The 27,373-nt window shown below is 32.9% G+C and overlaps 2 protein-coding genes across 3 annotated transcripts in view; one reads left to right on the top strand and one right to left on the bottom strand.

The window, feature by feature from the left end:
* pio (zona pellucida domain-containing protein piopio) overlaps positions 1 to 18,682 on the top strand; it is a 174,243-nt gene extending 155,561 nt beyond the window's left edge. The window contains exons 6-11 of the mRNA XM_089868194.1: positions 9,151 to 9,356; positions 9,690 to 9,826; positions 15,178 to 15,326; positions 15,409 to 15,653; positions 15,726 to 15,906; positions 16,074 to 18,682. Coding sequence (XP_089724320.1) covers positions 9,151 to 9,356; positions 9,690 to 9,826; positions 15,178 to 15,326; positions 15,409 to 15,653; positions 15,726 to 15,906; positions 16,074 to 16,297 — 1,142 coding nt within the window. The 3' untranslated portion in view covers positions 16,298 to 18,682. The remainder of the gene's footprint in view (positions 1 to 9,150; positions 9,357 to 9,689; positions 9,827 to 15,177; positions 15,327 to 15,408; positions 15,654 to 15,725; positions 15,907 to 16,073) is intronic.
* A 516-nt stretch (positions 18,683 to 19,198) lies between these two features.
* On the bottom strand, positions 19,199 to 21,091 carry LOC149692432 (metaxin-2-like). Of its 2 annotated transcripts, none has more exons than XM_089868195.1 (9): positions 20,879 to 21,091; positions 20,767 to 20,814; positions 20,589 to 20,708; positions 20,449 to 20,525; positions 20,272 to 20,364; positions 20,170 to 20,208; positions 19,895 to 20,020; positions 19,763 to 19,839; positions 19,199 to 19,700 (listed from the first exon to the last, which is right to left on the bottom strand). In XM_089868195.1, the coding sequence occupies exons 1-9, from the start codon at positions 20,922 to 20,924 to the stop codon at positions 19,520 to 19,522; spliced, it is 807 nt and encodes a 268-aa protein (XP_089724321.1). In that variant the 5' UTR covers positions 20,925 to 21,091; the 3' UTR covers positions 19,199 to 19,519. The 2 variants fall into 2 exon arrangements, with proteins under 2 accessions (XP_089724321.1, XP_089724322.1); XM_089868196.1 differs by having other exon boundaries at positions 20,589 to 20,705.
* Positions 21,092 to 27,373: the final 6,282 nt, after the last annotated feature.

Raw genomic sequence — 27,373 nt, 5'->3', positions numbered from 1 at the left:
GATGTCAGTGCTCGACTTGGCTGGGAGCACTGCCGTGCTCCCAGATAAGTTTTTAAATTAATGATATTTAGCCAATACAAACTAAAATTAACTGATATCTTCCATTCAAATCTATCTTGAAACATTCTCGAAGTGTTCATTAATTTCACAGGTGATAGCTTTTGACAACTCAAACCCTGTTGTTTTCACCTATTGTTCAGCTGATAAAAGATAAAATAGTCGTGTCCAATTAAGATAAAATTCGCTTTGTCTTTAAAATTTCTCATCCTCTCTTTACAACTTTAATATATAGTAAAATTACGTCAGGGTAAAAGAGACTATACATATACTTTCTAAATTCATTATCGCTAATAGGCGTTCCCCGTTTTTTGGAATATGTTTTCTTTTCTCTATCTGTTCCCCCCCCCCCCCATCCCATCATCATCGCTTCAAAAGCTCAGCTTCCGAAAACGATGATATCGCGAGCTGCTTCCAACTGTTTCCCATGGATTTGTACCTGGCCCAAAAAAACGAGACCTGGATGAAAAATCTTACGTCATTTACTTGGGTCGTTCCCACTATTATCCTGATGTCCAAGGCCCTAGCTAAAATAATTTTTTTTTTCTTTCTTTCTCTTGCCAAAATTTCCATAGGAGGAAAAGATGGTCCAATTTAATGCCTAAAGCTCTACGATATTACCATAAAAAATTTATTAATAATAATTCTCCTTTTAAATTTGTCAAAGAGATCTAAATGTTTAGGAACTTATGAGAAATATTATTAATGTATGATATCGCAATGAAAAGGGTTTATACGTAACTGTCCATACGCTAGTGTCCAACACCCTAAATCGCGTGAGTTCCACCAAAAACCCTGAAGGGGTATCGGGACAAGCTTGGTTGGTAATACATCGTAGGTCAAATTAAGAGTTTCATTGTTTTTACGGTCCAAGTTTGCCATTGTCTTATTTTAAATCTATTTCACCTTGCAGTAAAGTTGAAGGTTTATTACTATCTGGTCACTTGTAGGGTTTAGGGACAAGTGTCACGCGGTTTGAATTGAAGGAACTCGAAAGTTTTTGAATTTTTTTTTTCGAATTTTTTTTTTAGTTTACGGACTTTTGGCGATTGTCAAATTGAAAGTCAACTTTATAGAAAATATATAGCCGAGATATATTCTTTTGTTTTAGCTGGGGTAAAAAAGCAGTCCCTTATTCTTTATGTAAAAATATTTCAAATAGAGTCTTTAAGTTAGGTTGGAATTCGTGCGTAACATTTGGGTTGGTATAAAAGAGAACAGTTCTGAACCTTTCTACCGCTTCTAATCTTCAGAAAGCTTTCCTAAAATATTTTTTATTGTTTCTCTATATTTTTTTGGCAACTGAGTAGGTAGGATGAGGGCCAGGTTACAGAGACATATTCTCTATGTATTTTTTTATCATTCAAAAGAGTAATATGGGGGAAAATAAAAATATAATAATTTAAATTTTCTAATCTTGGAGAAAATAGAATTTCCAATTTATTATAAATTTTGCATAATAAAAATAAAATAATGCGGGAACCCTTATTTTCATGGGATAATTGAAGTAATTCATGTTGAAATTTCGTACATTACGACTCCCATCTTCTCTTCTATTTTTGCTTATGGACATTACGTTCCCTATTTATGGAAAAACATACTTTCCTTCACTCAAATTATATTTCTCACTTGTAAAAGGGTAGAATATTTGCTTTTTTTACATTTTTGTTATTTTTACCTTACCCCACTTCACTTCAAACTTTGCGAATGACGTTATAGTAACATTGCGTAGGCATCATGAAAGTTTATCGATGTTTTATGTTGAGAACTAAAAGGCTTACAGCTTTTACAACCACTCCTAGATTTTGTCCTTCTTTTCTTGAAGTGATGATGAAACGGATAGAATATTTACTTTTAAGATTAGGCTTAGGAACGGGTTATCAAAATTAGGCTTAGGAACGGATTTGTCAAAATTAGGCTTGGGTACAGATTTTCAAAAATAAATTTAGTTACAGACTTACAGACTGTAAAAATTAGGCTTAGGTGTTGAATACCAAAACTAGGCTTATCGATATATTAGACCCTAATTCATTCATAATCAAATCAACTTAATTTAATTCAAAATCCCTTTGTTAAAAAATCCCACATAATATTTGACAGTAAAGAAACCCCTTCCTACATATTATACAAAACCAATTTTTGAAAGAAAAAAAATTAAAAAAACCCAAAAAATAATAAAAAAAAATCTTATCCTCAACAAATTTCTAGCTCAGGTGCTTGATGGGTTAAAAATTTTCTTGAATAGAAGTTTTTCGGTTTTGTAAGCTCCTCCATTTAATTTAGCCCCCCTTATTTCGATCATAACTCGATCCAGCCCCCTTTTTGTTTGTTTGAAAGAGAGAGAGGGTGGAGTGAAAACGACTTGAGAAACTGTTCAACCTGAAATCGAAGAGAGAGAGAGGGAGAAGTAGTCCTTGCCATCAAGATTTGGTAAGATTTCTATTTCGAGCAGCAAAACTGCTATAAGAGGCTGAAGAGCTTGAAATGATCTCGGCTCGGTTTCACCCTCTCTCTCATCCTTCGGGTACTGAGCCTGGTAAAATGATCCGAAAGATTCCGAAGGTTATCAATCGGGACTCATCTGCCGCTCGGATAATGTTGAAAAATAAAAAATATATCAAAAAAGTTGTTTAGATTGCCCGTAGCAACCTTGATGGGGTTAGAGAGGAATTCATACTGATTTTGCAATGTTTCAAACTGTTACGTCCGCCTTGTTCTTGGTGGTAATACCTCTTGAGATATGTGGAACACACTTTTGATGTTTTATCAATCTTGAATTTCGTTATTTTGGCTTGAAATATACCTACGCTTCTAAGAGAAGAAGGCGGTTACCAATATTTTAGTAGTTAATAATGTTATTATGTAAATATATTACCTGGAAATTTCAGGGAGTATTGTAATAGGTCTTAACAGGCCAAGGGATCTAGACTATAGGGAGGTTTTTTTTCGAAGTATGTCCAATATTATTTTTAGAAATTTATATACTTCACGGATAATTCAAAGAAAAATTCTTAAATATTTCATGGAGAATTCCGGGAATTAAAAAAAAATTACAAAAGTATTTCATTCTAAATTCCAGGAATTATATAGTTCTAGACTCTTTAAAATTAGAAATAGGAACGATACTCAATCTTTACTACACGTTATAAAAGTTGCATTCTCCGATGGCCATACCTTGGAACGTCTTTTTAAAGACGGGGGTTGAAGTAAAGGAGTTTTTCTCGAGATATAAAACTGAGAAAAGGAGTAAGAAGGAAGGCACTTGGAAATATAAAAAAAAATTGTGTCTAGGGTTTATTGGCTAAATTGCTCGCTCGCTTGCTATAGGAAACATTTTTCGGTGCTGGTTTTTTTTCCGTACTCCTTGGCGCTCCTTCTGGCTCGCCATCGAGTTCTTCACCAGGAAGCCAATGACCTGACGCAACCGGCGCCTAGAAAGTGCTCCTCTATCTGACTGGGGAAGAAATAAAAAAGAAACCCAACTTTTTTCGCTACAGGAACGTTTCATCTTAGACCTTAGAGAGATGCTAGAAATCCTCCTAAACATCCCCCTTTTTTCCCTGGAGCGAAAGCTGTAAGTCAGCTAGCTAGCAGCATCCAGAGACGGCCAGATAGCTTCTCCATCTATTAAATAACGGATGGAAAATGAATTAGATGGGGTATGAAGAGAGATAATTTAATTATGGCGGAGATTATCGTAAAGACATAAATAATACACCGTCTATTGATGGTCATGAACTAGAAGAGGATTCATAATGTATTTCACTTTCGTACGATTCATTTTCATATTGTAATATTAAAAAAAAACCAAAACCAAAATCAAAACCGGTATAGCTCGACATAACGTAACCTTTGACGGAAGAGAGAAAATTAGAATCAGGATATATATATAATTTGATTTAATTTATTATTTTCAAAGTTCCTGAAGACGAGTTACTCCCTATATCATTGTAACGTAATGTACTCGAACCAATTTCATCTGGCCATTATTTATTAATTTTATTTTAGCTTTTTCACATCCGGGACTCATGTTGAGCTCCTCCGAGAGACATTGAATGTTCGTTACCTTGGGTGACGTTTGCTTGACCTTTCTTTAAGGTCGGACACTGACTCTGTATAGCTAATTTCCATGTATTATTATATAATTATAAGATGTCCGGAGAAAGAACTGGAAGACCCGTTGGAGTTTAGTGAACTTCCAGTTGAAACCGTTGTTGTTGTCTAGATATTTTTGCGCATTTGGTAGAATGTTTTGATTGGTTCACTCTTAACTGTGGATAGACCTTTAACCTTCAATATATGAACATTTAACCATGAGCCAAGGCCTAACTTCATTTCTGGACATTTCAACCATGAACAGTTCCACCTGACAATAATGTAACACTGACTGTAACTAATAGTGAAGACCCTAATGATAGAGGCTATTGTCCTCTTAAGCCTTGGCTATAACTTGAAAAGCCTTTTAATGAGGCCGTTAGACCGTGTCATAGTGGAATGGGAATGGCTAAATTGTCCTATCGGTTTTTTGACCATGTTATGATGGCTCAACGCCAAGAGAACTTTCACCCCACGCAGCCAACCGTCTAAGGGTACTGGTCCTAAGGGTGTACTACTACCGCTACTAGGGTTTTAACCATTTCAACGATCGAGCCCAAGCTCCATGACGAATAAGTGTTTTTTTTTACATTGTCGTAAACGCATTTGAGGTGGTGGTATTTGAGCTATGGATAGGAGTCCTGGCATGACTCGAGGAGAGCCCTTAGGCCGCCAAGCGAAGAGCCTGCATCCATTTTATTCATCTTTAGTTGCAAATTCCCCCCATTTTTAGAGGGCATCGTCCTACAGGATGAGAAAATACTTCTCTACTAAATTTAAACGACAGTATCTATCTATCCACTGAAAGCTTTTGTTTTAGGAGAAATTTTAGTGTCTTTCCCCCTCCCTGTTCCCCCTCTCTCTCCCTCCGTCAATTTTTTTCGTTAGATTTTATTATCTAAGAAGTGGGGGGGGGGAAAGAATGTCCAATTATGTTTCTCTTGTTCTTGACTTTTAAATTTAACACGGGGGCAGCTAGCTCCTCGAGTCTAACGGAACTTTCTATCTAATTCCGAAACCTTGAAAGCTTTCACTAAGGAAATAACCTTTTTATTTTTATTTTTAAATCGTATTATCTAATGAAGATGATGCGCCCGGATGACTACACTCTTAGTTCACATTTTTTGTTCTTCTTATAAGTTGATCGAAAGATAACGTGACTGTTAGTAACTGAAATAATTTAGCGCAGTTATTTTTTTAATGTCTCAATTTTTATTTAGGAGCTTAGCTTGACGTGACAATCCTTGAAAATATTTTCAGAAATGTTCACTAAATAATAGGGAATATTTCTATTGCAATTATCCTCGTCTTTTGGTAGAAATTTGGACTTGATTTGAAAGACAAAACAAGTAAAACAAGGGAAAATTAAATTATATTAAATAAATACTTAATGATGTCGAAGTTCAGCGTTTAATTAATCAAATTTAACTTATTAAAAACGCTAATGATCGGAAAAACAATTATTTCAGGGCGTGTCCCGTTAATTTGGAAACAATTTTACTTCAACTTGAAGTGTATATGACATCACTCTTATACTTAATTTTTGATTTTCTTTAATCCTAGCTGGTATAAACGAGAGTCAATTGAGCTAAGCCTATTGCTAACCACTTTCGTGTTAGTTTAACGTTGCATGACTGTGATTACGATAGAGAATCGAGCAGCAGCTCGCTCGCCTTCGGACTTTCTCTTTTACACCTTGCGTCATTTCGTGGCCAGTTCTCCATGGTTCCATGCACGCTTTGCTTCTTCCTTTTCTTCTCGTTCGTAACGAGCCACTGCCCATTATTATTTTATTTCAGTTTATCCTTTTTTGTGTCTAACAAGTTACGATGGAATTATATTTCTGGCTGGCTGCGGTACCAAGTTTATACGCTGTGTTAAAATATCGTTCGTGAATGGAATATTTTGATGTTTTAGAAAGAGAAAAGGAACGCCTCAAAGTTATTTTCAACGATGTATACGTGAATGGCGAGAAAACGTTGTCATTGTTTTTGAAAATATCGCGTCCGCTTCCTTTTAATGGTATTTTCGTGAGTGATATCTTGGGGTTATTGGCTATTATCTCAGGGTTGTTCTGACCAATCAATGTTGCGTCTAAAGACAATGGTCAAGGTGGTCGTAAACCAGACTCTGTTTTACCTTTGACCTTTGAAAAGGGGCTGTACATAGTGATGATTCGAGCCCAGAGTTCTGTATTGAACGTTTTCAAACTTAGATGGATTCTTCAAATCTTGTTATTGCAAACGTGAATGCGGCTAGATATTGGTACTGAAGCTTTGCTTTTCATCTTCCACTTTGGGTCACGTGAAATTTTAAATTTTGTCTATCTCTCTCCATCTCTCTCACCTAGAGAACTTAAAAACAATATTACCTTAATTAAACTATGGCCCATCTTTTTCTGCCCTATCTACCGTGCTGTAACGTTTTTGTTATAGTACATAGTAAAAAAAAATGTAGGCTTCCCCTCGAAATTATTATTTAAACACGAAATCTTAAGTTAGAAGTTATAGGCGATAGTAAATAAAGAAAATTCAGCGTTTCCACCATGCACGTTCCGGGTGACTTGAGAGAAACAAAAGGCTTCGAATCCGGGCCTTTGACTTCCCCAATTTTACCCACCTCTTTAATGAAAGATAGTGTAGATCTTGGCCAAAATTGTAGAGTGAATTAAAATCATCGTTTCTTCTACAAAGATTTGTCCCGCTCTCTTTGAATAGCTATTTGAATTTTTATTTTTTTAAATATTGTTTACGTTTACATATATATTTCACGTAACGTTTTAAATAAGTCTAATATATAAACAATATTATTATTATTATTTTAGTTTATTCGGGATTGATAAATATTTATGTTTACATCATAAAGACTTCTACGTTTCAACTCTTCAACTAGTTCAGTTCACATCTTTAACTTCAGTATCGATATCGTAATTTGGGTTGAGTTCGCCCGGTTATATTTTGAAATTATTTAGCAGTCTCCCTGCTTGGGAAAATAGCATGTGGTGCCACTAGTCTATGCTTGGGTTCATTGATTCTAGTATGTAATTTTTATGAGACGTCGAAACTCTTTAGGCAGATTTTGCAAAGACTTTTTAATCCGTACAAAGAAAATTTAAGAAGACTTAATTATAGAAAGACACACAGTATCACCTGACATCTTGTTAATTACGGTGTTTTTCTTAGTTATGAAAACATTCCTATTATTTTTTTTTTTTTTTAATTTTGAAAGTTAGTCACTGCCCTCCGGGTCTAATCCCTAGCTAGAAAAATTTTATCTCCTAATTAAATCTATTTTAAAAAATGCCAAAAAAGCTAATTGCTAATTTATATTAAGAAAAATGTCTTCAGAGTAAGATTAGGCTTAGCAGATTTGTAAGAACAATTACCCTATCCGTCCCTAATGAAGTTTAATAAAGGTTAATTTGAGATCAAAAGATCAAATTCGTTAGGATTAATTTTGATTTAGGCTTATGAGGTTTAAATACTACGAATTATCGCCTCATGTCTAAGGCTTTGAAATATATTAAATAGGCCAAATTAAGCTTCTAAAATTTCGGTTTTAGGCTTAGCAACATTTTAAAATTCGATTATAGACCTAATGACAATGTTAAATGGAAGAATTAGGCTTAACAACTATGAAAGTCATCTTTGAAATTCCGCTTTTCAAATCCTACTCAATTTCAGCGAAATTTTCTCTCGACCCCAACCTTTTTTTTCCTTCCATTTGGTAATTTCGTGGGTTGAAAAAAAGGTTTCAACTTTTTTTATCGGAGTTCCTTGTTCGTTCAATGGATTGGCGTATGAAAAAGTGCGGAACGATACCCATCAAAAACGGATTAGGCTTAACTTTTAGATATCAGAAGAGTAAAAAAAGAAGAAGAATTCTTATTTCTTCGCGTATTATTGGTGGGAAAAATCGTATTAACCAGGTATTAAAGAAAAGAAACCACCATACCTGGGTTATCGAAACTTGTTTGGTCGTAATACCATGATATTAAATTTTATGTCTCTTTATAAATACTGTAAAATCTAAGTATTTATTGAAGATATCAAAGACCTATAAGTCAGTAGTTTAAGAATTTCAAGTTCAAAAAGTTGCAGTGAGATTATTATATAGGTAGTGATAATATTTTGAGAAATTCTATTTGTAATTAAATAGCGCCCTTTCATGTTAGTTTTAACTTGATATCGAATTCCAGAATTGAAGTTCTGAAGCATAACAAATTCTACAGTATAGAGGCATATTTTATTATAATTTAATAATAGCAGTTAACTTATATACAAAGCAAGGCTACACAGACAACTCGGGAAAGTACTTGCAAAAAAAATTATTTAAATGATATACAAAAATAACCCCTTATTAACTTTTTGATCTTTCACCGCTACGTAATATAAATACCACGTTTTTGTTTAGGTTTAAAGTTGATAGACAAAACAGGAAAAAAATGAAGTCGCATTTATAAGGAGGCCAAGAACAAAGAGTTAATTCTTTTAGAGAAACAAAAAGTTCAAGTTTATTTTTAAAAAAATAAACCGTTTCGTAATTGTTTAAGTTTTAGCGTGTCAGGAAATATCTAGTAGAAATATGTTTCCGAATTGCCGGCCAATTATTATAAAGTAAACGGCAAAAACCTACGCTTTCCTGTTAATGAACTCATAAAGGTCTCGGTTATTTAGTTTTGGAAATACCAGGCCTAGAGAGTTTGCCTTTCGGCTTTATTTTTGATATTTGAAAAATAAGACGCGCAGGGTGACATTTTATATTTTTTTCTGTAAGCCATTCATTTTATTTAATAATAAGAAAACAACGACAGTGTACATAGGGTTTTACTTTTTAATTAATTAATTTGTTTTGGTTATTATTAATTGTTCAACTCTCAAATTTCTTCCCCAGGGAAATTCAATCTTTAATTTTAAACAATCTCTAACCCGAGGCGTTTATTTTTTCTTTCTTTCTTTTCGTTCTTCTCTAATTGATGTATCTTTTTTCTAATTGCAGAGCATCAGATGGTTAACGACATTAACATCGACTGTAATAGTAACAACATCGAAGTTACGGTGAATACCCCGGCCAATTTCAACGGCATGATTTACCCTAAAGGCTTGTCCAAAAACTCGTCTTGTATGGTGGAGTACAGGGACGCCGGATCTCACGTTGTCTACACGTTACCCTTAAGGTCATGCAACACCATGAGCACTGATGTGGTACGTTATTAATTTGTTAAAACTAACGCGCTGCGGTGGATTGTTGTTTAGGCCTAATCTTTCGATCGAAGTTAAATCAACCGTGTTTTGATCACGTCATCGAAAATATGGTTACGTCAATAGTTAAGCCTAATATTTCAAACAACAAACAATGTAATGTGCATTGATGACGTAATCATCTATATCCGTTTTATGATTGGCTGCTTGAAAGCTTATTTTGTCCATCACTCTAATGATAATAGATAAGCCTAAAAATCGATTGAGTGGTAATGACGTTACTTCTACCGATGTACCTCTAATTCTACCATAAATTCAATTATCGTTAATGAACAGGATGATGGTGTGGAGTACTTCAACACTGTGGTCATTCAGCCTCACAGGAAACTAGTGACCAATCAGGGACGAGGATACCACATTAGGTGCCGTTACCAAACCAAGGAAAAAACCATCACGAATAACTTTAACGTTAGGTAAGCCACAAATTTAATCCTATGAAAAACATTAACATGTACAAAAATGTGCCAAGCCTCGCCTCGTGACCTCTCCGCCGTAAAACGTTCTGAGATCCCATGTAGAGCCAAGTCTGCCTTTTGTTCTCATTCAATCGCCAATTGAACAATTATGTTATAAATTAAGTCCTTTTCCTAATTAATAACCAATATTCTTTGACTCTATCATTATTATACATCTTTGTTCGTATCAAAAATATCGTGACTTGGCAATCGCAGGTAAGTAATATTAAAAGGAAGTCGAGGGGATATTCACTAAATCGTTGCCTATTTTAAAATAATCGAAGGGGATGACCTGCTCTTGCCAAGTCACGATATTTTTGATACGAACAAAGATGTATAATAATGATAGAGTCAAAGAATATTGGTTATTAATTAGGAAAAGGACTTAATTTATAACATAATTGTTCAATTGGCGATTGAATGAGAACAAAAGGCAGACTTGGCTCTACATGGGATCTCAGAACGTTTTACGGCGGAGAGGTCACGAGGCGAGGCTTGGCACATTTTTGTACATGTTAATGTTTTTCATAGGATCTCACTTCTTTTTGTAGACCCTCGGTAGTTATATTAAAACAAGACCCTCTCGTGGTACTTCGTTTGCCAATATAATCGCTAACGTTTGTCCTTATTTACGCTGAATTACCCCTTTCGACCCGCAGAGAATATGTAATAAAGATTGTACGCGATATCCTAATATAAGAATGTAGCATCAGTTACAATTTTCGGTTAACTTTGGACCATTACGTCCTTTCATCAAGAACACACACTATTTCTGTTGAAAAGACGGCAGCGCCATCTAGTTTTAAAATTAAGAACTAAAGAACAATTTTATAAAAATTTCGGGATGTTTTAATTTTTCTGTGCTTTATAAAATAAATTAAAACTAAATCCTGAATTTTAAGTTTCTATCTACCCTAGAAGTACCTTAGAATTTTGATGATCGGTGAGTGAGTGAGTGAGTGACAAAATAAGGTAAATTTCACCTTCGATATGTCGAAAAGTATATAGGGTAGGAACTTGAAATTTGGAAACTATAGCTAGGATTGACAGTCCTCGCGGCAAGCAAAATTTCAGACTTTTACCTGTACCCATCACGAAGTTACAGTGGGCTTAAAAGTGCCACGAGTTGCTTCGAGAAAAGGATGTCAGTGCTCGACTTGGCTGGGAGCACTGCCGTGCTCCCAGATGATAATTCTAAAACCCCTCCCATTTGCCCTTTTTCATCATTTTCAATATATTTTTCACTTTCACACGACGCGTACGTTTTTAAGTATTAAATTTTATTAGTCACACTTTAGGAACTTAGTTTAATGAGGAAAAGAAAAAATCATAATTTAAATTAACTTAAAAATGTTGAATTGAAAGAAAAATTTACGATTCTTCTTTAGAAAACTTTTTTATATTAGACAAGCGTGATTTAAAAATTTGACTTGAATAGAAAATTTGCTGCCTAATATTTTTTCAGGATATATTTTGTCCATCCATGAATATTTATAAATCTACCCAGGAATCTTCAGGAACAATTTCCGTTTCATAATCTTTACTTTATGACAATACGAACTGTTGAGTATTCCTGTTGGAATTGAATTGATTTATGTTTAAAAAAGGATTGGACTGAGTCCAAACGGTTAGCCATAAGTTGGGGAATTTCCGAAAGGTGTTTTGTACGTGGAAGATGGATCGTTGGCCATTCCTTCAATGAAGAAGAAGATGATTCTGTCGTGGGCCTTCTTTTTTATCTATTTTTTTTCTTTTCCCACCTTTTCAAATCGCCTTGATATATTTTTATACGAGAATAAATCACACCTACATAAATAGCGTGATGGTGGATGCCCGCCCTGGTTGGTTGGCTACTTTGACTCTCTTTTTCTTAACTGGCCTCTTCTTCAACCTCTTAAGTCTCTTGCCAATCCTTAGAACCGTTTTTCTTCATCTCCGTAAAGTGAATGCGCTTACTTACTCTCGGTGGAAAATGTTGGGTTTCGAACTTTCCAGTACTGTAAATTGTAAGATGTTGAGGGCTTCTTCACTATCTTGTTGCTATTACCTACGTCCCTGGTGTCCTTCATTCGCGAAGGTAGTCAATTCCATCTGAGACCGTTTCTTACGTTTTCCACTCTGACCATTATGACCCAAAGTGCATTTCATTCAGTTACACACTCGTATGAACAGTTTATCGGTTTTAGTTCATGGGTGATTTAAGTTTATACAGATTTACCTAAGACCAACCGATACTGAAGATAAAGTGTTGGGTCGTTTCTGAACTGTCCGGATGTTGCAAACTATATGATATCTTACTAAACTTTCTAAGGGTGTCATCATTATATGAAAGTCATCCTTCTTTTATATCCTACGGCTTTTTCGTTTCGTAACATTGAGCTCTGAACAAAATATCCTGTTGTGCAGATGCGAAGGTGCCAACCAAATTGGGACTGAAAGAGTTTTTATTTTTTTATATTTTTTATGACGTCAGAATTCTACCCACTCTTTCTTACGAAAAGTTTAAATTTTTAAACGAGTGAACCTTCTTTTTTTTTTTAAGAGAAGTACCCGGATGTTGACGGTCACGCGCTGACAGTAATAAGAATTTTGTTAAATTAAAGTCTAGTTAGTTACGTCTTCAAGGTGTAAATCACACCTTTTGAATTCATATTTGTAAAGAAATAGGTTTTGAGAGTGACCTTCTAGAGAAATCCTTTGTGTTTATTCAAATTGTTGGTAATTTAAATGAAACCTTACGTCAGTCACTGTTTAAGGAGGAATTTCAGTTTCCATTTCTTTTCTAAAAAATCTTAAGACACTATATATTCTTCAAATATTTACGAGTTGACTTAAGTTTTATTTTAAGTGTAGGTTTTTAATCATTCACTGAACCCAACCCATTCAAGTTTTACAATCAAAAATCAGACGTTCTTTAAGTGTTTTAAAACGAGTGTGAAACGCAATTTTTATTTAGAAAAAAATGTTCTCAAACATTTCTACTTCAGATTTCTTGGTTTGATAGTCACGAAAAATAAAAAACAACTTATAGGAAAGAAGTAACAGAGATCATTACAAATTCTAATCTAGATCTGCCATCGATCGAGCCAAACACTCGATCATATTGACTTTTATTACAGTATACGATTTTAAAATGGATGCCCAGATATATTTTTTTGTTTCTTACGCAGCTGGGTTTGTTGGGGTTCGATCCTTAAGATCTACTTCATTACTTGTAAATGTTTTTCCTCGTTCCCATCCCAAGAGAGACAGAGGGGAGGAACGGTCTGTTCTGGTATGACGGGTTACAACCCTTCTTTTAGAATAAATGACGTACTACCCAGTCATCCCCTCAATCTTCATCTGAGAGTTTTTTAAATGAACATTAGGCTTAAGGTGAATAAGAAAAGGAAAAAATAATAAGCTAGTCTGGAGACGTCCTTGAGAGGTATCTCGACAACAACCTTGGCTAGTTACCCCGGACACGTTTCCTAAGTTGCTTGTCCTGAAGTTGAACGAGTGAGTTCACTAACATCCCCATCAGTTGCACCATCGTCCCTCGCATCTGCATTCAGGAGGCAGCCCTAACCAAGGCCCCTTTTTTTAAAAAATAATAACTTCTTAAAGTGGGCGAATTAAGATTCTTTTATCATCTTCAAAAATTCTAAGACGCGAGTCGACCGACCTTTTCGATTCACTTACGTAGCAAACTCTAGTTTTACTTTCGACTCAACTAAATATCGCACAGGTCTGAGATGGTTGTACTATCAAAGAGATGAAATGTTTTCAGTGGACCAGTTATTTCAAAATGAAATATATTTCAACTTTTCAAGCATTGAAATTCCTAATGCACCTTTTTGATTTAATTCACCTGCTTTTACAAAGATTACCTTTACACAATGCGAGGAATGTTCGTAAGAAAGGCATGTCCGACTACGATCGAAATAGTTAGTCATGCACAAGCACAAAAGCGTCATTTTTGATCACGCCGCGCGAGATTTACGTAAGAGAGGGCAAACAGGCAGGCATCTTTACTAATGCCTCCTGGTAATTCACCAAGGTTAACTCTACGTCCTTTCTTCAAGAAAAAAGGAGATTTTGAGCTTTTATAGAAGAGGCGTTCGAGCGTGAAATGCTCATTCCAGGACCTTCGATATGCAAAAAAACATTTACCGAATTTTTTGAAACTAAGCGAACAAATTCCTATAGCCATGGGGGAAATCCTTCGATGGTACTGTACTAGCTAGGGTTTGTGTTGCAGATGAGCAAATGTCTCGAACCCTTGTGCCACGAGGAAAGTTCGCAAAGGGTTTCTCTTGACCTCGCCGCTTGCGTAATTATTTTAAACACAAGAACAAGTTTTGGGGAATGAATTTTTACTCTTTCCCGATCTGTTACCGTTTCGGGTGAACGATAAAGATACCATAAGCTATGATGCCCAAAGCGTATCGTAAGAAACTGATGTTCAAAGTGATAGAAATTACTCTTATATAGTGAACTTGTATCTTTCTGTTACTAATCGTTAATGTATTTGATCGTATAAACTTCAAAAAGGATAAACAAAGTCCACTGTCTACTTATTATATCTGTTCAGTGATGCACCGTTTTAGGTTGTTGGGTTTTTAACCGATTTTTTACACTCTTTATCTTTAACAATCAATATCTTCGAGGAGTTTGGTAGGTTATTTAATTTACTGGTGAATATTGCATTTCTGTTCGTAGAGAAACGTTTCTGATCTACGCCAAAAATTAGTGCAGGTTGTAAATTCATGGGATGACGAATGCATTCATATTGTTACATTAAGGGAAGACTCAAAACGTAAAAAAATATAAAAATATTCTCTTCCGAACGAAAGTTTGGATGCAAATCGACCGAGACAGATTCTTTGAGATAAACAAGAATGTTTGTATATACTTTTAGCGAGTACAAATCGAAACAAATCTGTTTTGTTTTGTTAGTAAACATCTTAGTGTTTAAGACGGGTATGTAGTGTGTAAAGTAAGACCGACCTTCCGCCCTAGGGTACACTGACATTCAATAAAATCTTTTCACTCAACACTAGCTGGCATTCCTGTTATTTTATTAATAGTTATTTTGGTCATCGAAACGTAACGTTCCCAAACAATAGCTCTGCCGTTATTGCGTCTAGTAACACATCATTTCGTATCTTTTACTGCGGCGTGTAATTCTGGTCAATAATTCGACCTTGTGTCTGTCTGGGTTTTAGTGTTTTTGACTTCCGGAAATTAGTGTAATTTTACGGACCACCGCGTTTTTAATTTGCGTAAATGTATTTCGTTTATTTAATTTGTTTTTATTTTTATTTTAGCATGTTGGGAACAACTCCGTTGGTGGCCACGGCTCCCATGCCATCGTGCGTCATGAAGATTTTAGTTGGATCAACGGATGACGGATACGTTGCTGAGAATGTTAAAATAGGGGATCAATTAACGCTTTCAATTCAAATTGATTATCAAGGTAAGATTGATAGACTTTTTCTTTTATTTAAAGAAAGTTTTGTTCATATTGAAAACTAAAAAAAAATCTTCTTTCTCTTCAGAGGTTTACGGTATGAAGGTGACAAATTGTATGGTCCGAGATGGTCTTAACTGGGGAGAGCAACCGTTGGTCAACACGGATGGATGTCCAGTTGATCAAGACATACTTGGACCTTTCGCTTACAGTCACAATAAAACTTTGGCCACTGTTACCTTCCAAGCTCACAAATTTCCTTACACTGCCTCCGTTTATTATCAGTGCAACGTCAAACTTTGTTTGAAGGCTGGAGGAGGTTGCGATGATGTGGTAAGTAACTTAATTAAAAAGATTTATTCGTTTAGTTTTTAATTAATGTTTCCTCGTTATTTTGTTTTTCAGCCTCCGGATTGCGATCCAAATGGAATCAATTTGAGAAGGCGTAAACGTCAAGCCGGTGACGACATTGAGAAGGATGGTAGCTTGAAAGAGCTCCGCGATTTGGATCAAGATGTTAAAGACTTGAGTGTAGATGTTTACTCTGGACTTTACGTCAACGAAGCCGAGAACACTGAAGGAGATGGTAAGTTACAAACTGGTCCCACTGTTCTTTGTTGTTATAAGCTTAAGTTAACCCAACCCTGAGATCACGGCACATCCGGATTCTGGGACTTACACGTGTCCTCGTTAGGCCTAACTTGTGCTATTTGTTACGTAAAATCTCACATTGTATTCTCTCGGCTCGCGTAGAAGAAGCGGTTGCTTCCAAAACCAAGCAATCTGACGACGATTTCTGCGTTTCAACGAGAAAATTCGCAATAGGTATCGCGATCGCCGGTGTCCTTTTGATGCTGGCCGTTATGCTCTTGGTGGCGTGCATCCTGCACAGGCGCCGAAGAAGGAAGGGTGCCAGTACTTCCGGTAGTTCTATCTATTCCGGTCCTTACTCTAATCACGCCTACAGTCGGGATTAAAACGAAATCCCTTCTTAAATAAAAATATCGCCAATGCAATCAATTTCTCTCGAGAATGATCGACAGACAATTTTAAGTCGGAACGCTCTACGCACGCGCGATAAACATTTGCGATGCGTTACGTAACTGCGCGTGTGTTTCAATAGAAGTGACTTCGTGATGAAAAATAAATAACGCGCGAAATGGTTTTTATTAATCCCGGTTTACAAGAAATCAAATTCAATCGCGAGTAATTTAATTTAAGTGTGCAATTTTTTTAAAATCGCGCGAGGTTTAGTTTTAGGCCTATTTTTCTTTTATTTCCTTCCAAGCCAGTGTTTTTAAGTTTCTACAACGCCACGGTCATTGAAGGAAAAATAATTACTTAAATTTAAACGATCCCTATTTAAGTAACATAGGGAAGACAGAATTAAATAACGAAACATTCGCTTTTGTTCCAAACTTCAAAAGTGAATAATTATAATATTAATTAATCACTTAGTTAGTTCAAACCCACTAATTTGTAGTTATTTTTAACTAGCGTCACGTGGTATCTAATTTCAACCTAATTACGCGAGTATATCACCTCCCATTAATTTCTCTACTTAAAATTAATATAACTAGTGACTCTGATCTCGAACTGATCGCGTAGAAACATCTTTTGGTGCCAAGAAAAAAAATAATTAACAAAAAAAAAGTAATTCAACAAACGAAAAAAAAAAAATAAAAAAAAATCGCATTATTTTTATATTCATTTTAATATAATCTATCAACATTAACACACTTTTATTAATAATTATTATTATAAAACTCTTATTATAATCGCTGAGCGAATTTATACCCTTTAACATTCCTGTTTTATTGTTAAGTTTTTACAAAAAAAGAAATGAAGAAAAACAAAATGGTTACCGGTGCTAAAATTGACGTTCATAATTCTATAATTTTTTTAAATTGGTGGTATTTATTAATTAGATATAATTTTAATCCACCTTATTCTCTATGCGTGTGCCAAGGCTTAACTCCCGTTTTTAACTGACAAATCTGAGCCAAACGATGCGTCGTCTGCTTCACCTTTGTTAGCTAAGCCTTAGCACATGCATTGGGAAAAAGCAAAAAGGTGCGTTATATACGACTAACTTTCCACATTGGAGAGTAAATTTCTGGGTCTTTTTATTAAATTAAATTAAAAATTAAAATTTTTCTCTTAAATGGAAAAAATTAAAATTCAGACAAAGTTTAGTGAGACGGCTATAATCATTTAATTAACTTTATTTTTTTGACTAATATTTATATTTTTAATTTCTTAAAAAAAAAAAAAATAATGATGCGAGAAGAAGAAGAAAAAAAATACCCCAAATCTGGAGTCCTACTATATTTTAAAGTAGAACCTTAAGCCCAATGAGGCAGCTATTAGAAAGAATATTGTAATGATATTTGTTTGTTTATTGCCCCCCATCCCCATATTGTTTTTGTAGTTTTAATTTACGTAGTGAAATTGACTTATGTTTATTTGTGTTTCGTTTATTACCCCCCCCCCCCCACCAACTTGTTTTGTTTATTTTTTTTGTCAGGTATAAACACCTGAAACGAATTGAGGAAAGTTAACACACCCTTATCCCTAAAACCCCGTCCATTTTTGTATCAAAGCCAGACCCATAAAAGTTGGCTATTTTCTAATATTTGAGGGATGTTTTTACATATTGAGAAAAATACTCTAGGAACAGTTAATGAAAATTACGTAAGGGTGTTTTATAAAACTAAAAGAAGTTATTATTATTATTATTTGGTTGTGTTACGCGTTTTATTCACGTTAATTTATTTTAACTATTTAACCCCCAAATCGCACTTAATCGCTTAATTCATAATTTCCCCCTTTATTTCATTGCCGCTTTTTTAAAAAAAAAAAAATTATCATATTTCATTAAAACAGGGTCAGGTTTAATTGAGATTTAAAAAGCAAAATAAATTGAACACTGCCACGAAAAACTACTGCCATTTTTGTTAGTTTTAGATTGGAATCTTATACACGCAAAATAGTTTTAAATTTGCACCGTTAAATTAAAATTAACTTAATTTTAGCTAGAATAGGTAAAAATATGTGGGCCTAATGCGTCATTTCTTTTAAGTAAAGCGCGGCTCCATTGGATCCCCTGCAAGGTGACTTTCCTTACGTACTCCAGTTTTGGGTTGGCTAGGCCAGGAGGAATTTGTGGGCGTCGTGGAGCGCGTGATCTAGTGGGCTATGCCTGGAGTTAAAGAGGAAAGTAACCTTGTAGGGGTACACTGGAACCGGGCTGCGCTTTTAATTGTTTACAAAGTAATTTTCGTGTACAGATAATTTTGTTTCAAATCCGCGATGAGTTTTGGAAAAAAAATATGAAAATAAAACAATTGATCCTAATATAAGTTATTTTTAATTAATTTCATTGTTTATCGATTTCGTTTATGTCCAGTCTTGACCTCGGAACTACAGTTGAAAGTTGAAACCCCGTACAATCTTCTTGGAATCACGTGACTCATTTTGTTGGAAGTTGTGGAAAAGTTCGCCACTCTCCAGGGAGTTCGGAGGTTCCCTTACAAGTGTGAATTGTGAAGTGTCATTGTCGGGGGTTGTTTTTTTAATAGTTATCTTAAACATAATTGTCTTGTGTTAGGAAGAAGGTCAACTCAACTAGGATATTATTTCGTTTAATTAAGTGAGTAAATCTTGCATTATATAGGCTACATTAGTTATAAACTTAAATCCAGAAATCATGTACGGAAGAAGCCAAGGCCCGCATGCTGTTTAAATTTTTCCCGGCGGCGATGGGTAGGCGGGAACTAGAGTGACCAAGGCTTAGTGTGTTTATCAAATTGATAGTAGGGGTTTCAGTAGCAATATCATGGAGTTTTTTATTTTTAAATTAAAAATAAGGCAAGAAATAAGTTTAATCACTTTTATTTCGTTTGAAACCACCAAATGGAATATCTAAATTGGTCCATAAATTTTCTTCTACATCAAATTAATTTAATAGCAATAGCAATTAGGTTACAACTATGTTAAAAGGTCGTTTACTCTTTACTATAATTTACAAATTGCCAGAAAGGATATTAATATATATACTTAGTGGCAAAACCCTTTGAAACAACAATCAATCAATCAAATAACCAACCAATATTTAAACCAACAAACAAACAAGCAAACAACCTTTCAGTACTCTAATTAATTGCCAGATACATAGAGATTACAACTAGAAATTTAATTTATCTTTCTTCCAACTCTAAATCAAGAATACTTTGCTGAAAATAAGTTTGCTCAATTTTGGCACAAAGCTTGACCAAGTTTTGATATCTTTCCACAATTCTTGATAGGGAATTATCGGGTAATGGGGTTTGAAGTAATGTAAATAGATGACCAAAGACAAGTGCATCCAATTCTGTTGGTCTAAAGTAAAATAGATTAAAGGTCATTTAGATTAACAAGGACTGGTACAAAAATATACTTACTTATCCCCAAAGAAATAGTTTTGGTTGCTTAAACGTTCTGATAATGCGTGACAACACATGTCAACTTGGGTGTAGACCTAAAAAATAGACATGTTAATTATAAATGGATGTTTTTAAAATAAATTGGCGAACCTCATCCAAGCTTTTCTTAAGCCAATCCAAACATGCTAACTGAGACCGGACTGTATATAGTTTCTTCCAGCATAAAAATTGTCTCAAAGGCCAGGGATAAACTGATCCGTGACGTACTTTAGTTATCTGAAATTATATAACAAAGTTTTTGAAAAATAATAGAGTAATGGCAGTCCTCTGCCTTCAACTGTATTAATCTCTATGGGGAAATAACATGGGGTGCCATTAGTCTATAGACTTTATATTTTTAGTCTTTTTAAAATAGATATTCTTACTTCATTGTAAGTTTCTTTATGATTCCACGTAATATAAAGCTGTAAGAAAAAATAGTTTAAGATTAAATTAAGATGTTTAATGCAATTTTTAATACATCATACTTCAGCATTATGCAATATTGCATTGATTAATGACATATAGGCTCTCATATCTGCTCTTTGAGATAAATCCAAATGATCAGTCAAGCGAATTCCCTTTTAATTAATTAATTGAAGATTAGATTTAATTTAATTTAACTTAATCTAGATTAACTTTACACAAAATTAAATTAAGTTTACTTTAGCATTCACAAATCCAACAATTGGATCCATTTCAGCAATTACAATCTTCCCACACTTTATAAATGGAACTTTACCTGATAGAATTAATGAAGATTAGCTTAAAATTAAAATTAACCCAAATTAAACATTAATCTTACCAGAAGGTGACATTTCCTCTGCATTAGCTCTCATTTCAACTTTGAAATTCAATGAACACATTTTTAAAAAGGCTTGAACACTTAAACATACTGCACGATCTGGTAGCAATATTTGCTCTGCTGTAATTAAAGATTTAATTTGGATTATTATAAATTATTTAATTTAGCGTTAACTTACCTTCTAAGGGTTGGAATAATCTTGCATCTTCTGGCCATGGTTCAGAAACTATTGAGTTTAGTTTATTGTAATTAATACGAAGCCATATGGGATTCTTATAGTAATTTCTTACCACCCAATTCAACCGCGATAGATTCTGTCAACAATACACTAGGCATGGCTTTGGCTTTATTGTTTAGTTTTTTAATTTAAATATCACGGATCATTAATTTAGAGCCTCACCCTTGTTAATGGGGATCTATTTTAAGCTTTGTAATGAAAACAACACGGAATAGGTATATTTAAAAATTATAATATGAGTCAGTCAGTGACCCTAGTGCTAAAGGTTACGTATGAATTTGGCGCCACCTAACGGTTGATTTTGTTAAGATTGAAATTTGTTTATTTCAATAATTATTTAGTTAATAAATCATCTTATATTATATTAGAATTATTTATAAATTTAAATACAGAAAATTTAGTTTAATAGATTTTAATAATAGATGGCGCTAAATTGTGGTACTCCAATTTCAAATACTGGAATAGACCTTTTCACACTTAGAGCGAGGGTGAAAAGGGGGTAAAATTCTCGAGAGGTGAGCAAGCGCAGAAACGATGTTTGTTGCCAGTCGTATTTATGTAACCATTGCTTTTACCTTACTAGTTAGGCATTCGAGTTTATTCTTATAAAACAGTGTTGTATTAATGGTTGTAAAAGTATAAATTGAACTTCCTAGGTGAAATTTTATCGAATTCAATTGATAGACGTAAAATTGGGGTAGTTTATAATATTCTAGTAATTCTAGAGACCAAATTGGGCGCTAAGGCTTACGAGCGTGTTATTCGCGGCGCTTTCGGGGCCGGGCACGGCACGGCATCGGCGATGTCCGCCGATGAAGCGATTATCCCATACGATCGCCGAGGCTTAGTGAGTTTTAACCAACTATTATCTTTGCACCGTCCCCATTAGAACTTAAACACTGTTTATTTCTTAACATGGTTTTAATTTTACTCTCTCGGTTTGAATACTAGGCATTTTATTTTAGTATTAAATTACAAAACGTTTTAAAACACGTCCATCGTAGTTTATTTTACACGTTAACTCCATAGAAGTGTAAAACTCGTGGCAACAAACTTGCAACTGCTCATGCGCGGCCATAAGTGTGAAAAGGTCTATTATAGGTAGAAACATAAGGACATTATCTCTCTCTAAGGGCCCAAGATTCTATGTTACGGTTGAAATGTATGTATGTCCGATTTGGTCAGCCATCCGTCTCATCTCAAGTGGTATAATAATTGTATAGCCTAAACAGATGCCGAGCGCATTCGCTGCAGAGTAACCCGGCATTGAACATTTTTCCCTCCTTCAAAGATTTCTCACGACAGCTCTTCGTGATTTTTACTAAGCGCGAATTTACCTCTTGTGTCTGAGAGAGCTGAGGGGTTCTGGAAATTCTCTTACTTATTTTTTCCCCTCAGTCCTTCCTCTATCGCCTACCCGCCTGTTTTAGTTTGATTCCCAACCGCTTGGGAGCGTTATCTCAGAGCTCGCGTCTAGACCACGACCGGCTTAGGATATGGGTCGTGGCTGATTTTGAAAATTATTTTTCTCTCCCGCGAATTTCACGAAAAATTCGGAAGGAGCCCCTATACAAAATCTACGTCACATCTAGCAGAACTAGATGTTTTTACTAATAGATGCGCTTGCGCCCTTAGAGAGAGATATAATGTCCTTATGGTAGAAATATAAGAGGGGTAGCAGCTCCTACCTTTGACTGTACAAAGCTCTACGGGATTATAACGTGTATTGCCAACGCTCTGTAAATTATTTTAATACAGTAATTGAAGACGACCAAATGTATTATAAGTTGATAATATTTAATTTATTCTAAACAAATACAATGATGCGATGGTTTTCGTCGGTGGATCCGTTATTTTTTCGTTTTTTTTTCTATACATTTTTTATTTAATTCACTTCCTAGGCAGTGAAGTGTTCCTTCGTTTAGATTAAAAACCAAAAAGGCTTAAAAATATATGGAAGGGGAGAGACGGGGGCCATTTATGTAGTTATATAATTTAAAAGGGGTCAACTGGGGTCACAAAGAACGAATATATATAAACAAAATGACTGGAGTATTAAAAAAAAAAATAAAAAAAAACCGGATTAGTATAATTCAGTTATCTTCAATTTTATTCCGAGAAATTAAATATTCGGTTTGTAATTTTAATTAAATTAAATTAATTTAATTTAATGTTAAAATTAATACGATGAATAAACGGCAGTGTATTATTTGTATCAGGAACTAATTTATCGTTCCTCCTCCTTCTTCAACTAAAATCCGCTCTAAGCTCGAAAAAAAAAAAACCTCGGAGATTATTGTAAAAAAATGCTTAAATTTTTTTTGTACAGAAAGATGAGTTCATTATTTTTAATTTCTCGGAATAATTAGAAAAGTAATATATTTTTTAAACCGGTAAAAAAATGATTTTATGATAATGAAAACTTATTAAGCTGGGGGTGTACGGGCGTATTTTCGGCATTTAATTTTTATGAAAGTTTCAAGCCACTTTTTATAATTTTATTTTTCGATAGGTTAGTTTTATTTTTGTTTATTTTTGGAAAAATTTGGGGAAGGGTGAATTTTTTTTTTTTTTTTTTTCAAATTCATATTGAAATGAATGACATGAACAAATAACAACTATTCCTTCACCAGGTTTTTCGTTTGATTGGTTTAATTCTTTTACTTCCATTAAAAATAATAAAAAATTAAAGGTTAGGGAGGAATTTTTAGATAGTTTTCTAATTTTAAAAATTTCTACGAATAATTTATTGGCAATATTTTTATCCACCAATTATTTGGACACTTTAGTATTTTAGTATTTTTTTTTCCCTTCTCTCATTCTATCACAATGAAACGCTGATAATCTTGGAAAATAAATATTTATATTTGTGTATTTTTAATTAATATTTGTACCATGTTATATAATCTAATTCTGTATTTTTAATTAATATTTGTACCATGTTATATAATCTAATTCTATCGTATATACCAGCTATATATGCCTTCAGGAAAAAAATCGCCAATAAAAAATTCGTAGAAATTTTTAAAATTAAACGAAAAATTTCCATTTTTTTAAGAATTATTATGATTTTTTTAACTCGCGCGAATTATACAATATTAACAGTTTTCAACCTTTTGTTTTTTATTTTTTAGATCTTAACCCTCTTGTTTAATTATTATTTTTCGTTTTAAAATTCTACAAAAATATGTCCTATTTCTCTCTTACTCGCTACCAAGAACATTGTTTTTTTTTATTTGATAGTCGTCGTAATTTAACAACTTTTTTCTTTGTATTTTTATTTTTTATTAATTTTCTCTCAAAGTAAATATAGGCAAAGCCAAATAGCTATGGCCACTCCAATCTATGTTTAGTAGAAATATTTTATTTTATTTTATTTTTTCTCTTTTCGGGATTTTTTTGTTTTTTGAAATAATTAATATTAATTTGGTTGTACTACAATTTTTGTTACAGGCCATTTAATTGTTTGTTTACCTTTTTTTTGTTAAAAAAATTAATCAAAAGTTATTTAAAAGAATTTTTTTTAAGTATTTTAATCGAGGAGTTTATAATAATATTATTTATTTTAAAATATTTATGTAAAATATAAAATTATATATATATTTATTTAATTATATAGGTATATTTTAAATTACCCTTAATACTGATAAAAACGTGTTGTGTGTATTTTATTTTGTTTGAGGTAGATGGATAATATAAGGGTCTCCAAATTTATTAATATATATTAAAATTATCTAGATTATTAAATCTCTGTTATATAAGCGTTAATTAAGAAAAAAAGAAAAAAACAAACGCGATAAACTCCTCGTTTTTAATTCAATTAAATTCTTTTAAATAACTTTGTTTAATTAATTTGGTAAATGCGCCTTTTTTGATAGGTGAGGAAGGTATAGTTTTTATATATATTTGTTTATTTATTTATATAGAATCTGTTCTGTTTGTTTGTTTATAGTTTATAGTTTTTTTTTTTGGAGAGAGCATTCTTTGTGCTACAATTTAGTTTCCTTAAGGGAGGGGTTTTTTTATATTTCTCAATTATTTCTAAAAAATTTTAGGCCTTACCCGAAACCACCGATTTTGGTGTGAGTTTTTAAATGTGAAGCACCATTTTCATAAGACAATTTTTATGGACTAATATTTTTTAACGTGGTATTTTTTTCTCATTTTATTTTATTTATTTATTTATTTATAAAAAATTAAACTTCTTTTTTTACTCTCATTTATTTTCTTAAAAATTGAGGGAAAATTATTCGTAATTTTTTTTAAAAGTATATCAAATTTTTTATCGTTGTATTCGTAGCTTCTTCGCTAAACATATTCGTGATATTCATAAAGGGAAAGTATAGCGCGAGTAATATAGAGTGCAACTAGACCTTTGAAATAAACCAAAGAACGTCCAAATCGGACCATAAATAAGAAAGTTATAACGTTTTGAAGATTCCATCATGACGTCATCATGGAGATTTACAATACGTTATAACTTTCTTAATTATTGTCCGATTTTGACGTTGTTGGCGTCATTTTAAAGATCTCTTTAAACTCTTTACGAATTCGCAACTTACCTTCTAACTAATGTTTTAATTTTTCATCAAATTTAATTTAATTTTAATTTATTTTCAAACAGAGAAATAGTGAGAGGGGGTAAGGAATATAACTTTAATTACAATGATAAGCCAGGAACGATGAGAAAATGATTTTGGTTTTTGTTTGTTTTTATCTTTATATCTTCCATTATATTTTTTTTTACAACCAGTTTTTGTTTTTTTAATTTCTTTCTATAAAAACAACCTAAAAATTAAACCCTAATTAAAATAAATCACAAATTAAAAAGGGGCCGGGAACAACTGTATTTTTAAACACGTACGGAACGAAGGGGGGAGGGAGATTGGGAGGTTTGGTGCGAATATAAATAAGTGATAACTGTTTTACAATTCTGAAATAATTCAGAAACGAGAGGGTTTTTAGGGTAAAATGTGTAAAAAAACGTTTTTTTTTTCATGGCAGTAATGTATTTTTTTTTTTTTTCATTAATTATTTTTATTTTAATTTTTTTTTTTTTTTTTTTTTTGAAAGATCCTTTTAATAGTTTTTCTGAGAGGTATATTACCCTCCCTTTATTTTTAAATATTCTGTCCATTTCTATATACAAAACCCTTTTGGGATCTTTCAGCATTTTTTTTATTTTACTTTAAGATATAATATTTATATTTTATATAATAATATAAAGTACTTAAAACTAGAACTTGGAATTAAAAATTCTATGCCGATTCTTCTTATTTTTTATCTTCAAAGTTAACTTCGTCATTATTTATTTATCTCTATACAAGAAGGTAGTATTTACTCCTTTTTTATTTTATTTTTTTAAATAATGAGATTTATTCTTCAATAATCCCAATTATTAGTATCATCATATTTATTTTATCACTTTTTATAATAATTAATAACCCCATTTTCTTCATCTAATAATAATATTTCTCTAAAACATTTAATTTTTTATTTTTTTTTTTTACATTTAATCGGGAACAAAAGAAAAATTGTGCATTTTTTTTTTTAATTATTTTATTATTTCTTCTTCCGGGAGATGTTTTCTGAATTTTTTATTTTAATTTTTCTTTCTCAAAAATCTCTTTTCCTCCACGATTTAAATTTAAAATCTGTTAATTTTTTTTAATTTTAATTAACATATTTTAATTAATCGTCGCGCACTTTGTCTTATTGCTATCACACTTTTCTTCATTATCTTCCTTAATTTTAATATTTAAATTAATTTCAAATTAAAATAAAAAATAAAATGAGAAATCACTGGGAAAGATCCAAAACAAAATTAGTTAACTACTGATGGTTTTATTATTAATTTTATAATATTGGCTGATTTTTTTTAAAAAAAAAAAAACTTTTACGGATTTTTTTTTTTTTAATTTCGCATCTTGACGATATCATTATGTACATTTTTTTATTTAAATTAGCGTTTAAGCTCAGGTACTAAACACAACTTTTTAGCAGCCCCTTATTTTTATTTTATTTATTTTTTAAATTACAAACCACCATTTAAATCCCCATTTTAATTATTTAAATTTTAACTTTTTTTCCTCCATTTAAAAGACAAACATAATCTGCCCCAGAAAAAAAAACCCAAATTTTTTTTATTATAATATTAAAATTAAAGTCAAGAAAATAATTTACACTAATATGAGAATCGGAATTATATCGAAAAATTTTGTTGTTGTTTATTTTTTTTTTCTTTCTTTTATGAACCGGTGGTTCGTTCTTGCTCAGGTAATTTTATTTTCTTTCTTCAATAATGGGGGTTGATGATGATTGGTCGGTTGTTGATAAACCATTCCCGCCATTTTTTTAAACGCCTTTAAACCACGTGGGGGTCTGCTGGAAATTTAACTAATTTCCTTTTATAGCAAAGTAACTCCGCGCGGAGCGTTTTTCTTCATTTTTTTCTGTCTCACGTATCTTTTTAAATACAAATTACTCCAAGACGAAAGTTAACTTCGTAGCCTGCGATTCCATAACGTTTTGTTTGTTTGTCTGTCTG

This window comes from Phalangium opilio, unplaced genomic scaffold (genome assembly GCF_054372755.1).
Source record: "Phalangium opilio isolate 3A_F unplaced genomic scaffold, DU_Popi_V2 ptg000024l_1, whole genome shotgun sequence".
Lineage (NCBI taxonomy): Eukaryota > Metazoa > Arthropoda > Arachnida > Opiliones > Phalangiidae > Phalangium > Phalangium opilio.
The sequence above is the reverse complement of the archived record's forward strand: the minus strand, read 5'-3'. Positions and strand labels throughout refer to the sequence as shown.

Bases quoted from the DNA above. Each gene is read 5' to 3' on its own strand.
- LOC149692432 (XM_089868195.1), bottom strand. From the start codon at position 20,924: ATGCCTAGTGTATTGTTGACAGAATCTATCGCGGTTGAATTGGGTG. The intron at 19,840-19,894 runs GTTCGCCAATTT...TCTATTTTTTAG, and splicing joins TTAAGAAAAGCTTGGATGAG to GTCTACACCCAAGTTGACAT. The intron at 19,701-19,762 runs GTAAGTATATTT...ATTTTACTTTAG, and splicing joins AACTATTTCTTTGGGGATAA to ACCAACAGAATTGGATGCAC.